At 43.3% G+C, this 16,466-nt stretch overlaps 1 protein-coding gene across 1 annotated transcript in view; it reads right to left on the bottom strand.

Moving 5' to 3' along the window:
• Positions 1-16,466, bottom strand: part of dre4 (SPT16 homolog, facilitates chromatin remodeling subunit dre4) — an 84,819-nt gene that overhangs the window by 24,897 nt on the left and 43,456 nt on the right. The window contains exons 15-20 of the mRNA XM_084587862.1: positions 14,591-14,661; positions 12,425-12,552; positions 6,775-6,910; positions 6,569-6,695; positions 3,614-3,732; positions 1,240-1,365 (exon numbers count right to left, since the gene is read on the bottom strand). Of these exons, the coding sequence (XP_084443988.1) occupies positions 1,240-1,365; positions 3,614-3,732; positions 6,569-6,695; positions 6,775-6,910; positions 12,425-12,552; positions 14,591-14,661 (707 nt within the window). The remainder of the gene's footprint in view (positions 1-1,239; positions 1,366-3,613; positions 3,733-6,568; positions 6,696-6,774; positions 6,911-12,424; positions 12,553-14,590; positions 14,662-16,466) is intronic.

Raw genomic sequence — 16,466 nt, 5'->3', positions numbered from 1 at the left:
AATTTGCTTTGGGAAACAGGGGGTGCGGCGCCCATACACACGTTTATACGGTCGCAAAACAACACAGGCGATCTGATCAACAATTTAGAAGACTAGCAACAAACAAAATGCTTGCTTGTATATTCCACACTTCCATAAGTTTGACTAAAAGTTCTTTTGTTGTCTATTCTGACTTGATAGCTTCAAACATGTAGTCTAACCCTCCAATGCATTCCAGCACCACCACTAGCTTGGAATTCACACAGATGAGCAGCCCATTTTCGTTCTCTATCTTGTGCATATTCATTTTGGTCCCACGCCTGCGCTGATAAATTCCTGGCCACTCATCAGTAGTGCCTTCAGGAAAGGTAGCCTGTTCCTCCTTCAGCTTCTTTACTTCACAGCCTTCTGGTAGTTGTATTTTCGTATCAGCAACATTGGGGCTACCATTTTCAACATGTTGGCAATAGGCCTTCTATGGCTTTCCAACTCTCTTCTCAGCATTTATTGTGATGGCACCTTCCTGGCATAACCCCCATAGTGCTTTAAGTATGTGTTTGTCAGATGCAGGCTTGACAGGTTTGCTATCAACAAAGACACTGAAGTGCATGCCATTAGAACAACTTGTGCAGACCTTCGTAACCGGACAAGTTTCCTAACAGCTCGTGGTATCTGCTTCACTCACTAGTCTCGCTTCTCTCACCACCGCTATGTGCACAGAGCATTTTTCTCGCAATTCCCTCCAACTGCTTGTGGCTCGTGTTATAATTTGAGACCAAACATTTATTATGCTCCATGCTTTTCTGCTTTATGAAAATTTTATACGTATTAGCTAGGCCCAGCAAGAGATGCATTATACATCTACCACCGATCTACTGCCACTGTTTCGACTATAACGGCCCCTAAAGTACAAAATGGCATCTCCCTACTATGTGTTTCTAACAGTCGCTTAATAGAATTGCACTGGATCACATTGTTTGTAGGCAGCAAAATTAATGGCCCAAAGCAATCATTGTGAGGCAAAAACCATGCTGTGCTAAGTTTGATGGCAAAATATCAAGGCATCCGGTTTGTAGCAGCTTTGGAGCAGAATGGAGCAGTACTTCCACCCCCGAAACAGAGCTAATGGGGTCTGCAGCAGAAAAGTCATTACAGCTTGAGCTAGCTGTGGGCCAGTTTATGCAGCAAATTGGACTCAGACAGCACTTTCATCCGTTTATTAAAAAGCATAGTCACAGCATACCACATGCTTCCACTCACCTGCTCAGCAGCGAGGTCATCCCTGTCATGCATGTGCTGATGCTTTCCCAAATCCGTTGTGATTTCTCCAACTTCAGTGTAGAATTGAACATCATTGTGTTTCTTTTTGCCGAACATGATGGCATTCTGCAGGAACAGTAATTCATTATAAACAAGCCAGTCTATGCCAGCCCGTCTAGGAATACACGGCAGCAATCATGTCATTTTGCAAATCTTTTCATGAAGGAGTTTGTAAAATGGTAGACCACATGAAAATAATTTTCTATGTGTTTCAGGACTTTGAATAAGCAAACAAAACAGTGTACTGCTGCTATGCTCATAAAAGAATATAATCACTCTCTAAGTGATTTCAATTCTAAATAATTTCTAAGAAAGTGCTCGCCTACCCGAATAGGAAGAACCTCATTGGTACGTTCCCAGTCCATATGACTTCCCGTTTCATATGTTCAAAATCGCAGGCAGTAAACCACTTCCCATAGAGTTACACTACTTTTCTCCCGGTTAATACATTTTTGAATGAAACAATTTTCCGGTTAGTTTAAAATTTCTATAGACTGTGGTCGTATAAAGACAAATCTAGATACACCGCATTTGAAGGGGATCGCTAAATAGTTATATATACAAACATCGGCTTCAGACGTCGCTTGTGATCGTGAAAAATGATACCGTATTTGTCGCGTAATCAACCCACTCGCATAATGAACCCACCCTCCACTTTTGTCCCCGAGAATTAGAAAAAAAAAAAAAAGCATTAAGACCGGTTCACATGCAATGGATTGAGCGAACTCAGCGACGAGCGGCAGCGCCAAAAATTTCTAACTTGTTGGAACTGGGTCACTCGAGCAGCCGCAAACAGCTCAAAACAGGTTTTTGTGTCACCGAAGAAATCACGAGCGTGTTCGCTTGCATGTGAAACAGCCTTTAGTCGGTGGCGTGTTCTTTCGTTTCAGCCACTGCCACAAAATCATTGGAAAGCGTGACAGCTGCAAATGCCGTTTGAAGGAAATAATGCTAAAAGCCGGTGTGATGATCGCAGCTGACCGCATGCTTTCATTGATTCACAAATGCACAGATGGACGACTCTCGCAAAAGAAAAAGAACACAGATCTGCCATTTTTCAGCCAGACGACAAGGATGGCTGACTTTTGGTGATGCAAGGGTGATGCGATCGTTGCAGTGCGATATATCGAACAACCAATAAAGCTAAGCTTGATATACGACGTAGCTTTCCCATACTTTTACATGGGATTTTCAAGGGGATATTCCGCGAGTTCGATATAACCAAAATTAGAATTATCCGGGTTCGACTGTAATACTGTTTGCGATCAACCTGACATATGCTAACGAGCACTCCGATGTTAAAAATTGATCAGCGGTGCTCATCCGCCACAGGTGCTTTCCTACAGTACCTAGGCTCAACAGGGTGAAGAATCAAAGAAAGCCAACGAGCTAACATATGAGGTGCCTGTTCCCGCAGAAACATGAATTCATGAGAAGAAACGCGGTGGCTTCTTGGCGGTGCCTTAGGGCCATGAGCGTGAGCCATTTGATAACTACAACTATTCGATTCCCAAGTGTGGGGGAAATAGCATGAGCAAAAGTGCGGTGATCATAAGCCACCTCGATGGCGCCTCCACATGACACTGGTATAAAGAAGGCCAAGCATTCGGAAACAACCAAAGTAGGGATCCCAGCTCGCCATTCCTTCTACAGGCTGGATTTGTTACTAAATCTCTTCTGCGTTTAGGACAATGCAAATACAGACTGAATTCTGTGAGAGCTAAGAAAGGAGCTGCGCATACTTGATGTCTATAAATGTTAATCTACCTCAATTCTAAATGCCTTTGTACCCCATTCAATAGTTTTCTAAAAAATCATGCGGTTCAGATCATACATTTTTCCATATAATATGTTTTTTTTTCCGGCCTGTTTTAAAGAGCATATCAATCCGTATCACTCTGTACAAAACTCACCAATACTACTATGCTTAAGAATGCAAAGGTAGATCTTTTTTTTCTACTTCAAAGCGAGCTCCAAATCGGGAACTGAAAAATATATGAATCATAAACAAGGCAAGGCGCAGCCCTTGCAACGAATGCAGGAAAAGGAGGGAGAATATGATGCCAATGGCTTACATGTGCCCTAGAACAAGGACGCTATAGGCTTACATAGGCGTCAGCTGGGTTACGCGGGATGAATTAATGAGATTTTACTGTATGATGTTCACAAATGTTACCTAACTGAATACACTACACGAATCATTACTACTGCTGTCAATCTTAGTCCACAGGTTGTAAATGTTCAAATGACAATGTCACACAAAAAATGAGAGCTGGGATAATATTAGAGAACCAGTAAATAAACATGCCCTCACCCTGAGGGTAAAGTGAAGGAGGATTATCATTTCTCCATCACAAGGCTGAAAAAAGGCATGCTTGGTGTTGTTGTACAGGATGTCGACCTTGTCACCCCTCACTGATGTAAACCTGAAACCTGTAGAATCAGAAGGGTCAAACTTTGGCACACACACTGAGCATATGTAGTGAAAGATATGCTAACAAAAAAGGTGGGTGAAATAATACTACTACAAAAATCAAATTATATCACTGTTTACATAATAACCCGCGTATAGTACGAACTCGCGTATAATACGAGGTGCAATACGAGGTAGCGAAAATGGAAAAAAAAAGTTTTCACCCGCGAATAACACGAGGGAAGAAGGCCTTTATTTTCACAGCATCTCGTTTTCACTCGTCGTCCGTTTCAGTGTCAGAAGACAGTGAAACGTCTGACAGTTTGTTGGACAGCTCTTCCCACAAGAACTCGTCCTCTGTGCCGTCCAGTGCATTGGAAATTGCACACTTTTTAAACGCCCGAACGATGAGCTCCTCAGGGATGGCAGCCCATGCGTCCGCGATCCACTTGCAGAGGACTGCTGGAGAAGCCCTCTTCAGTCACCCCGATGGAGTCACTTCGGGGTCTCCCGACCTCATCCACTCAGCGTAACAGCGTTTCACGGCGTCTTTAAAAGGCTTGTTAATGCATACGTCGAGTGGTTGCAATTGCAATGTCATCCCTCCTGGGATGACGACGAGCTCGGTGCGAGATTCGTGTAGCAGTCTCCTGACAGAGTCTGCTAGGTGGCAGCGGAAGGCGTCCAACACAAGGATTGACGGTAAACCGAGCAGTGCTCCAGGCCGCCGACACCATACTGACTTTATCCAATCCAGGACTAAAGTCTCGTCCATCCAACCTTTGTCCTGGCATCGGACGACAACATTCTTGGGAATCTGCTCACCTTTTGGCAAAGTTTTCCGCTTGAACACTAGGTAGGGTGGTAGCTTGCGGCCATCTGCAGTGCACGCCAACATTATGGTCACCCGTGTTTTTTCATTTCCGCTCGTACGCACACAAACTTGCCTGCTGCCTTTTTCATGCACTGTGAGTGCAGAGGGCATGTCTAGGTACACCAGAGTCTGATCGGCGTTGCCGATCTGGCCCAGCGGAAAGTTCACATTTTTTCGCAGCGATATAATAACGTACCGCTGAAACGCCACAAGCTGCTCCTCATAGCTTGCGGGTAGCTTCTGGGATATTGACGTCCTTCGACGCAACGAAAACCCAGCGCGGTGCATATACCGAGACACCCAGTGCCTACTGGCTTTGAAATGGCTCCGTGGGATGTTTTTTTCCGCTGCGATCTCTCTTGCCTTTGCTTGGAGCAACTCGATGTTCACAGGCAGATGTCGTCCACGCTGTTCCTGTACGAAGGAGGTCAGGCCTTGCTCAATTTCCGGATATGTTCCGTTTTTTTGGCCCCCGGAAACTTCGTCTTAGGCCAGAGCACGCAAAGAGGGCTTCTTTCTGCTTTCTCCATTCACGAATGCTGCCCTCGGTGACGCCGAACTGTCGCCCTGCCGCAGAATTTCCGATGGTCTCAGCTGCTGCTATTACTTTTCTTTTGAAAGCAGCTGAATATTGCTTCCGTGGACCCGACATTGTCACTGACATGCGCGCTTCGCCTAGTAGCCTAGTCGATGTCCAAAATGGCGACAATGGCGACAATGGCGACGCATCAACAGAGTACAGTGTTCTAGAACAGAGAAAGAAAGGTAGCTGACGCCACCACTAGACGGCGCATCCTTCATTGCGAACCTTGATGATATTTCCGGGCTGTAACGAAACAAGAACTACGAACTTGGGGCTGAAAATTTTGGGACCCGAATGTAGTACAAGGCGGAAATTTTACATCCTAAAATTTTGAAAAAAAAAAACCTCGTACTATACGCGGGTTTTTCTTTAAAAGAGACACTAAAGAGTATTATTGACAACAAGAAAAAAGAAGTAAATCAGTCCTTCCGAAAATGTTCAAACAAATTAAAGGTTGCAGTGTGGCAAAATTTACTTAACAACACTTGCATATGATATAACGCAAGTGGAGAAACGCTGGCCGCCGCAGCCTTGAATGGACAACGCAAAGGTTCTCAATGTTCTTAGCCTCGGGATGAATGCCCAATTTCAATCAATAATGACTAGCTGTGTAGTGAAACAGCCTGTAATAAACAATTATAGTGAGTTACAGTACCTGCTAGATTTTTATCGCGCATCTTTATCCTCCCCGCAATTAAAGATGGCATGGGCATGGCCAAAAACAAAACTATGTCAAACACATCACTGTCATCCCCATCACAAAATCGCAACTTGGTATCTGCATTATTACAGTCAACCTAATGCAGTCATTGATAACAATAGTCCTTGTAAGTGTCTGAGGCGTTCAATCACTGGCCTGACTTTGAATGACATGCAAGCGTTGGTTGCAAATACAATGCCAGGTTAAAAAAAGCGGCATTTTGTGTGCAGAGGTAGTGGAGGCGAGTGGCGATGAGTGGCCTCATGTGCATTTGGTGTTCCTGAAACCGAGTGTGTGACTGGCACTTGCAAGTCTACTCGGCAGGGTTTGAATAGACTGAAGGCAGTCAGGCTCTCAGAAACAGAAGAGCACGCAGACTTTGTGCAACAACAGTGTGCTGAGAAAGGCCTTTTTTTTTACAATAGAAGTATTGAGAGTTAGGGCTATGCTGGCAAAGTAGAAGGCTTAAAGCAAACTGATTTCTAAGGTAGCAGATGCTTGATTAAAAACTTTGTGAAAAGGCATGGTTTTCATTAAGAAGGCAAACAGGCATCCAACAAAAAGATGATCAAGGTTACAATGTCATATGCTTCCTTATAACGTAGAGTGGTTGTAAACAAGGTTGGTTTATGCGGTTTAATGTCCCACATCAACTCAAAGGCTAACAAGCATTCAATTTTTAAATAAACCATGTACTACCATTGGAGTGAGCCTCCAAGATTCCAGAAATACGCTTGGAGTAGATGTTGGGTCGAATGTACAGGTCCTTGAGCTTTGGGTTGCCTTTGTTGGTGCTCAGCACAAGAGTGTCTTGCTTCACTATTCCCTGCAACAAGCAAATAAGGCTCATTAGAGAGATTGAATCAGGTCAACAGCAATTTGAGAAGAGTGACAAAAGTCAGCACCTCTTTCTCTCGTTCCTCAGCCTCTCTAGTCTTGAATTTCTTCTGAACTTCTTTGATGAGCCGGAAAGCAGTGTTCAGATTGGATGATGGGGCCGAGATTTCTCCGGGTTCCTTCACATTGGTGCTTCGGTAAGTTCTAACAAAGAAAAAAATTTAATTGCGTAAAAAAGTGATCTGCTAGACCAGGGGTTCTCAAACTTTTTTGCTTGGAGGAACCCCAAAAGCCTTCAATAAGTTGCAGGAAACCCCGCCCCCTGCCTTCACTTACGAGCAATGTTGTCGAGTGCATTTTTGCAAAGAGAGTTGCAAAGGTTAAATGTTTATTGCACAGATTAATACAAATACTAATGTGATGGGTGGTACTGCTTTCCTTTTAAGAGCAAGTCAAAGCGTGGCTCAGTAGCACTCAGAGCCAGTCTCATATCAGCTGCCGGGTCAAGACGGCTCCTGTGCTTGTTCTTCAGATAGGCGAGGGCTGAAAATGCCTGTTCACAAGCATATGTAGTTGCAAAGGGAAGCAAAATGTCCACTGCCCTTTCAAAGAGGCTTGGAAACAGTGAAGCAGTCCCCATCCAAAATGTCACCAAGCCTTCACCATTAAATTTCTCTTTGAGAGCAGTGCTTGCCCTGAGCTCTGAGGATTCTCGCGGAAAACAAGAAGACAGCCCGCGGAACCCCTGTGTTCCGCGGAACCCAGTTTGAGAACCCCTGTGCTAGACAACCCATGTAAAACCACAAATGCGCACAACATGCTTTTAAGGGGAGATGCTACTCGAAGACACTTTTTCTTTAATATTTGACTTAGAGCTATGAAACTCTGGTTAATAATTCAGTTTTTTATGCTGATTTCAAATCTGCAATTGGATTTATTTTAAGTTGCATAGTTTTTGTTCTGTTCAGTGACAGTGTGTAAAATATACACTCTTTTGCCCCCCTTCTTTGCCATACTAAACTTCCATAAACACACATCGTTGATGGCTCATTTTGATCCATATAAACTGTAGAGTGAAAAATTTGAACCTGGCAAGTCTACATTGTCAAGACACCACCATGTGGTAATTTTTTTTTTTCTGTAAATATTTGATCAGTATTTATTCTTGAAAGAGATAATGGCACTCCTCATACCTCAGAGAAAATGTGTGCAAAAATTTATTCAGATATGAGCATAAGAAGTACCAAAAACATGAAGGCCAAACGCTGAAAATTGCCCAAAATTGCATTTTGAGAAAAATGCATTTGAAGTTAAAATTGCATGTTTATTTAAAAAAGAGAGCTTCAGTTCCGATCAAACTTTGGTTCAAAAGAAGAAAATTGTCCATAAAGCAGCCACTGGCACTAGAAACTTCCTACAGCATATGTCGCTCCCTCATGACCCTTGCGAGTGGACTCCGACATGCGCTTTTTTTCTTCAGTGTGCGGCGATTTGCGTTCGCTTCCGCAGTCAGCTTCAAGGACATTTGTTTCTGCATTGTTATTTCTCTGGATGTGCCAAGCTATGTTGCATTGGCTTGTGGAGTCCAATAATTGAGGAAAATCGCACTAGCTGCTCATATCCAATTCCTATAAAACAGGCCGCCACAGCAGCTTTGACGTTGACGGCGAAGCTTTCATCCTAGCTCCCGCTGTCAATCTCTGCTCGCATCCCTGCACGCCATAACTCGCCGCAATCAGTATGTTGTGGAAAGCACACATTGCGGGCAGGCAGAGTTCTCACAGAGTAGTTCAAGAAACGAAGCGAGTCTGCGCTTTGCGGCCGGTTCCCGAATACTGGAAGTCCTGAACGCTGGCTTGGGCAAATCGCGCCGCGCACAAGAACGTTCACCGCTGCCAAGTCAGTAACTACAGATGACGCCTCATCGCAGGCTATTTCCTCACCTTAGAAATGCCCAATCTTTTTTTCCGAGGCACTCACACAATCTAACGCCGCTTCAAATTCCTCGGAGGCATCTGAAACGCTGGAGGGATCGGCGTCGGTTCCACTAGGCCTAACTGCCACAGGTGGAGTTGTCACTGGACGAGCCTTCTCTTTCGATTTTCGCCAACGTCCTCTATATTTGTGAACAGAACGATATTTCACTCCTCGGTGACTGCGCCGGCTCAATTGTGCTTCATCCATGAAGAAGATAAAGTTGCCGAACGATCGTCACTCGGAAACGCACCTCGACGTAGCATGGAGCCAGCAAGTGGGCTTCGCCACATGCACGCGCGCGGCGGCCAATAGCGAGGCTCGATTCGTACCACGTGATTTAAAAACCAGTCGCAGCGCTCGAAAAACTCGACGTAGGCATGCTTTTTTTTATTATTGCTTGCGTTTTAGTCGCCGGGCAACTGTGGTGATTGGGAGAATGTGGCTTGGCTGATCTCCTCACGTGATCCGCAACGGCGATCAACTGCGCTATGCCGACCGCGAGACGCTCGAAGATAGCATACTTTCGGTCATTTAACCGCCACCATGCGCTCTTTAAACGTAATTTCAGCCCATTTCCTGTTTAAACTCAGCTTTGATTTTTATTGTCATGAAAGTAGAGATACTAAACTTGACAAAACAAGTAAAAACAAAAAATTCGTCATTTTCGAAAAAACCTGCGTTTTTCGACCCGCATCTCCCCTTAAAATCGTCTCCAGCTGTACTGTTTCACTCTTATTGAAAAATTTAGAACCAGTTCAAAAGTGCCGACGGTCTAGCGAGAAATCAGATAACAGAAAAACATTTACACTGCAACGAACCACTGACCTCCCTATAATTATTCTATCTTTATAGATACTGTGATCCAGTACAGATCATAGCAGGGTGGGGAAAAATGAAATACAAGCATATAAACACAACTTCAAATTCATAAAATTCATATCATTTGCAGGCACTTTTCAAATATTACTACACTATTCTGAGTAACAGTCTCGCTGTTAAGTTCGTTCCACTAAGTGATTGTCCTAGGAAAGAAAGAATATTTAAAGCAGTTATTTCGCGCATTCAAGGGAGTTATTGTCAGATCATGCCTTTGCCTCGTGTTACAACCTGAGGAGTACACAAAATAGTTAGAAGTATTAATACTATAGTGACCTTTTATGAGCTGAAACAAAAACTTTATTTGACAGACACGATTGTGCTCACTAACTGGAGGTAATTCGCTGCGTTTCACGAGCTCACTGACAGATGCACGGCCTTATGAGTTAAACAAAAACCTAACTACCTTGTGCTGTATTCGCTCTAGTTTACGAATGCTGGTTAATGTGAAAGGGTCCCAAATAATTACGGCATATTCTAAGAGCGGCCGGATGAGGGAATTGTATGCTAATAGACAAACACTGGAGGGGGCAGACTTCAATGAACGCCTAAAGAGTTCGCGAACTGAATTTGCTACAACAGTATCTATGTGTTTTGTCCAGGTAAGGTTGTTAATAATTCGTAGGCCCAAATAATTATACTCTAGTATTACCTCCATCAATGACATGTTGTTAGTGCCGTACACAAAGTGAAGAGGCTTTTTTTTATGTGTATATGAAAACTGTTTTTTCAAAATTAACACACATCTGCCATTCATTGTACCCCGCAATCACTTTCACAAAATCATAGACACACTTGGTCATCAACTCAGGACTTCTCTTTGTACAAAATACAATAATCCGCGTACAGCTTCACATTGACTGAAAGACCTGTAACAATGTCATTAATAAATAATATACATAAAAGGACCTAATACAGATCCCTGGACGCCAGACGCAACCTCGGTACTGTTAGATGAAATGTTGTTTAGAGTGACAAATTGACACCTGTTCGAGAGGTATGTCCTTATCCATGTAAGTATCTGGTCGTTTTTTAAATAATAGCTTAGTTTATGCATTAGTTTGTTATGCGATACCTTGTCAAATGCTTTGCGAAAGTCCATAAATATGGCATCTGTTTGCTTTCCCTTGTTAATCGGCTGAGCAAAGTCATGCACAGTCTCAACTAATTGTGTAATTGTGGAAAATCCAGGCCTGAAACCATGTTGAAAATCTGTGAGTACTTTGTTCTCTTCCAAGAAACCTAATTTATGTTTACGAATTATGTGCTCTAAAATTTTACACGACGTCGACGTTAGTGGAATTGGTCGGCAGTTCTTGATGTGCGTTTTTTCCCCGGCTTTGTGCAAAGATTTTATTGCGGCCTCTAGTTACAGGCTAATTGCATTTACAGCATTTTCGTGACACCGATGGTCAGGCACCATGACCTTCCGCGAAAATTATCCAAATAAATCACTTGTCTCAGTCACTAGAATGACTTTTTCTTTTTACCATGTTTGGCAAGTCGCTTCATCCAAATCATCCTAGAATACTCAATTATTATTCCTTATACTGCAGCCTTTTGAGATTCTAAGTTATAAAAATTAAATTTCATCCACAAGGCCTGCTTACTAACCATGCTTCCTCCAAACAAGAAATGAACCTTTGCTTGATATACAAACTACCTGTTGCAAGCAAAATATGTATTCACTTTTAAGATAAGCACATGAAAATATGCAGCGAAAATAACGGGTAAATCTGCCCATAAATAAAAGAAACGGGTCTAAAAGGAAGGTTTCCCTTAGGCATGATTTGCAATGTTTTTTCTCAGAAAAATTTCCTCAAAACCACGATTATGATGCATTTCTAACAGTGCAGGGACGATGCATCTCCTCTTTTTTTTTATGAAAATAACATTGAGAGTGCGCATTAAGACTAAAACAGGAGCGATTGCAACACAGCACATTTAGAAACAATTTTTCTGAGTCGCCACACTGAATTATTCTTGGTAAAGTTAAAATGCTGCAACTTGTTTAAATGAACCAAAACACTCATTTCTGTCTTGCTATCCAAGGGCATTCTTGATCATTTCTGTATGCTAAGCTTTGCCACAGTTTTCACTGTTACATAATTACCATTGCCTGCATGTTTCATACAGTGGTTTTCATAAGACACAGTGAAGTTTCATAAATATATATATAGAGAAGTATCGAGTGTCCCCCCTTAAACGCTGTTGTTTCTCTTGCTTCCATCTGTGCAGTTCTCCCAGTGTGTCCCATCTGCACACTCATGATACGCTGTTCACCCATTGAATGGAAAAGCATCCCCACAAGTAATACAGTGGACGTGAAAAGGCTCCGTTACAGCGTCGCACAGTGAACAATGTTAAGGAGGCATTTTTTTTTAATTATTATTTTGGAGCTGTCCTGACAACGTAATAAAGCAGTGATGGAAATATAGCGACCACTGCATAGTCTTTAACCAAATAAATTGACTGCCATGCAGCCAGTATTTAGGGTGTCATTTGATAACTTAAACTTTGGAAATTTCAAATACTTTCCCTGATCCTTTGAAGTTCGCATTAACAAGCTTTTACTGTATAATCAGAATGCCCAGAGTAAATCGATGAAAGAAGTAAAAATTCTAAAGAAAAAAAAAAGTGCACTATGAACATGTATAAACCCACAAGTCATCAAAACAAGGACCTCCAGCAACGAAAACCAACTACAAGCGCTTCCTCACAACTGCAATATAATCCAGCACACAAACTGCAGCACTAAAAGCTGAACATCTGCTCATGTGCCTTGCAGTAAAGACGAAGACTTCTAACAGAAAATATGACAGCCCGCCAAATAAAAAGGAAACTAACACCAAACCTCAAACCTACATCTCTTTGAGAAACGTCGCTTCTGGATTGGGAAAGACGTTGCCTTCATTTCGGCCCAAAGCAGCGCCAGGGTGGAAGAAGTTGATACGGAGATAGGTGTAGTCCCCTTCCACAGATTGGGATATGTTCTGAAACCAGGCAAAAGAAAACAGCACTATAAGCAGCCACGACAACTGCGGCCAGACAGTATAAAAAATGAACAGGCAGGTGTAAACATAATTTCAGAGATGGGATAGCCAGGTAGGTTTTGGAGCAGCCTTTGGAACAGAAAAATACATGTAATGCATAAAATAAGCGGAGTCAAAGGTTTTCCAGCCATGACTGTGAAGTGCATTTGCATTAAAACAGTGCATAATGAATGCTGTTCTAGTGGCAGTTAGCATTTTTTTATGCGACCAATTATAGCTAATTTGCTTAGTCGATGATGCTATGTGGCTATCGATAGTGAAGACAATGCACCTTCAGATTTATCAGTGATGGTTTCACAAAAACATCCTTCCATGAGCAGAGGCCGCTTATCGGAAGATTTAGGGAAGTGGTCAAACAGTTGGAGAGCTCGGTAAAAAACTGGAAGTGTCCCAGGCGAACCGGAACGGTTGGCAGGTATGGATAACATCCATTTCAGAAAAACCGTGTTCAATATATGAAGTGAAAACCACATATGTTTACCAAAAATATTTATAAGTGTTCCATACTGCCAATAAATTGTAATATCAGTGTTTGTTATATCGAGATTTGACTGTATTTGCTTCAAACTGAAAATTCAATATTCGTACAAGCCTTGACAGCCAATACAAACAAAACCCATTTATACTTCAACACAGTTCCCATCCGCGAGATGATTGTTATCAAGGTTTAATTAGATAGCTGTGGACCAATTTTTCAGACTCTGTGATACCCAGGAAATCATACGAATAATACGGAGCTATACGGCAGGCTTTAAACTGGAAGTAGCAGAGTTTGCCCTCGAACACGGCAAGCGTGCAGCGGCAGCAAATTTGACGTGAATGAGAAGTGCGTTCGAAGATGATGCAACCAGAAGCATGCGTTGAACATCAGCTATAAAAGGAGTGCTTTTCGAGGCAAGCCATGCGAACAGTTTAGACTGGACTGAAGACAACTTGTGGGGTGAACATGCACCAGAGCATAGCACCAGCTCAGAGTTGGAAGACCCCGCGAGTGACGATTGAATACGCCTTCATATTCACCGATTGGTCTGTTTTCACTTGAAAAAAAAAAAAAATCGTATGCTACATGTACAGACCGCACCCCAAATATTGGCCCTAGAAAAAAAAAATGCAGTCCTTACACGTGTTTAACGGTAATAACAACTACACTTTGCTATGAGAAATTGGCCTCAAAAGTCATAAGCTTTTCTGTTTTTCAAAATTTTGATAGCATTTATGCCAAATTTATGGCGTAAGCGTAAAACACAGTGACCGCGTCGCAATACACATCCTGTGTCATGCGAAAAGAGAGCAGTGCTGCGCAGGTGTAACAACACCGGTCACAACGACCAAGAGCAGAAATTAACAAGAAGAAGTGCAAGGAAGCAAGCGCCTTTCTGACTGCGCCCTTCATCTTTGCTACACTACTGGTGACATTGTCTAACCAATTGCACCCCATTTTCAATGTGGCCTTGGCTCACAAGCCATTAACTCAAGCGGCAACAATGGGGAACATGTAGTCAAACCTATACAAGCCATTACATCCAGCCGACTACACTTGGAAATGGTGGCGGGCAGACTAAAAACAGGAATATGCATAAAACAGGGGACTCCACAGCAAGTGGCAGCAAGACTGCGTGCACTATCCTCTAGCCTGGCCATGGCCAGCTGCGCAAAGATCACAGCGACTTTTTTCGAAGTGATTTCCTCTACATCTATTTCATATTTTGGTTTCTGTTCTACCTTGTCTTTTGAGTCTTGCAAAAGCTGCACATAACGAAAACCTAAATATAAAGAAAAATCATGCTCATTTTTCCATTCCGTTTAAAACACTCTTCAGCAAAAAGCTGGGAAAGTCCCGGATGTAACAAGAATCACAGACATATTGTAATTTCGTCATAGCCAGGTTCAACTTTACAGCAAAAGTTCTAATTATTGGAGTCCGAAAGATCAGTCCGCGACTGTATAATTTGGAAAAGTCGCACAATCAAACGCTCACCTTTATCGTTGAGATATGGTAGGGTACTGGTATGCCAAAGATGGGTAGGATCACAGACTCGTACTTCTTGTCTGCAATAGTAAACATGGCACACATGAAGTATAAAATAGAGTAGCAGATAGCTGCATTGGCTGTGCATGAGCCACTGCGCAGCTCCCTTTGCAACAAACAAAACAGCATTCTAAATCATTCTGTATTTTCGAACCTGAATCATTATAGTCGTCGACTGATATTTTTGACTGTGCGGGACCCGGGAAATGGTCCGAATTGTCAAACAGACTGAAAGATCTATAATATTTTATGAAACGTTTCTGCAAAAATTGACTCAAATACTGCGACATTCCTCGCTTCCCACGTTCTGCTTACAAGCCTATAATTAGAGAGTTACAACACTGCAGAATTTGCTACAATTGTCATCTGGAGCCATATTACAAACTTGGGTCGTTTTTGCCTCTTTCACTCTCATCTGACTGGTGGAAATGCCGCAACCGAACTGACATCCGGAACCGTGTTTCTGCCAATCAAATAACTCAAGGTCACGGCGAAAATGACACTTTTGAAAATAACACAAACTCGGAACACGGACTCTGTCCTTGCACGCTACCTGTGGACACGCTCTAGTGCCACCCATATGGCAAGCAGCCAGTGCACAGGCATATATTGGTTCCGATGCGGCGGGCATGCACACCACATGCGACTCTCTCAGTGATCTGCACATGCGCAGCTGCGCCCTGCGGAATTTGATCGCTATCTCAACCAGAGTCGCGGTTTCGTCACGTCTGCATCACTCCATCTCATCAGACAGTGCGATGCAGATTAAAGTAACGCCACAAACAAATGCACGTGCCGTGCGTAGCTATTAAGTTTTGTTTCCACATGGGTAACGACGATCGCGAGGACCACAAGTTGGAGCTGACAAGCGAGTGCCTCCAAATAACTCCTCCCCTCCGCCGTAGCAGCGTTAAGTCTCACGAGACGGTGGCGTTTTGCAAAACAGCTGTGCTCTGTAGGTCACCTCGATGACAACGAATAGTGCACAGTTATTGTAGTTACCTCAAATGACAACTATGAAGGAATAGCTAAGCTAGTCTGTACAAATAACTCCGTTTAAATCCAAGATGGTGCATTTCACGACCTATAAGAACCAGTTGATTGTGACGATGCCTGCTCACGTGTACTGTATTTACTTGCAAAATGCTCGCACTTTTTTTGCGGAAAATTGATGCTAACCCCCGAATGCAGAGATGTAACTTGACTTGGACTTGACTTCCAGTGGTCTCAAGTCAGCCGCAACGCGTGTCATAAATCGTACTTGACTTCAAAGGCAGATTGCTCTCGACTTGGCTCGCTCGAAGTCGGGCCTAGTTTCAAGTCAGCTCCTGGGCAAGCTTGGAACGGACTTGACGAGTTTTTCAACATGGCTGCCCGCCGGAGCGATGTTGCGCGCAGGATTGCGTCTTTCGAATTTGCGTGCTACGCGATGGATGTGCCGTTTTCGGAAGCGCATTCCCTCCCTAAGATTCCTCGACCAGCCCTACGTGATCGCGGTAACCCTTTGGAAGAATACGACGACGAGCAGTTCCTCTCTCGTTATAGATTTTCAAAGAGCGCTGTGAAAAGGCTGCTCGCCATGCTACCGCTGCGAGAAAGTGCCGACAACAGGGGACAGCCCGTGCCTCAAATGCTCCAGCTACTCATGGCCCTGAGATTTTATGGTGCCGGCACTTTTCAGACGGTAACCGGAGATCTTGTGAGGATTCCGCAATCAACGGTGTGCCGCGCAGTCGGTAGGGTGACAGTGCTGATAGCGCAGCACCTGCGTCCAATGCTGGTGAATTTTCCGTGTCCCAGTTTTCGAGTGTGATGCGGGAGTTCT

This window comes from Amblyomma maculatum, chromosome 1 (genome assembly GCF_055883805.1).
Source record: "Amblyomma maculatum isolate TAMU_Amacu chromosome 1, ASM5588380v1, whole genome shotgun sequence".
Taxonomy (NCBI): domain Eukaryota; kingdom Metazoa; phylum Arthropoda; class Arachnida; order Ixodida; family Ixodidae; genus Amblyomma; species Amblyomma maculatum.
Note: the sequence above shows the minus strand (reverse complement) of the source record. Positions and strands in the feature narration are given on the sequence as shown.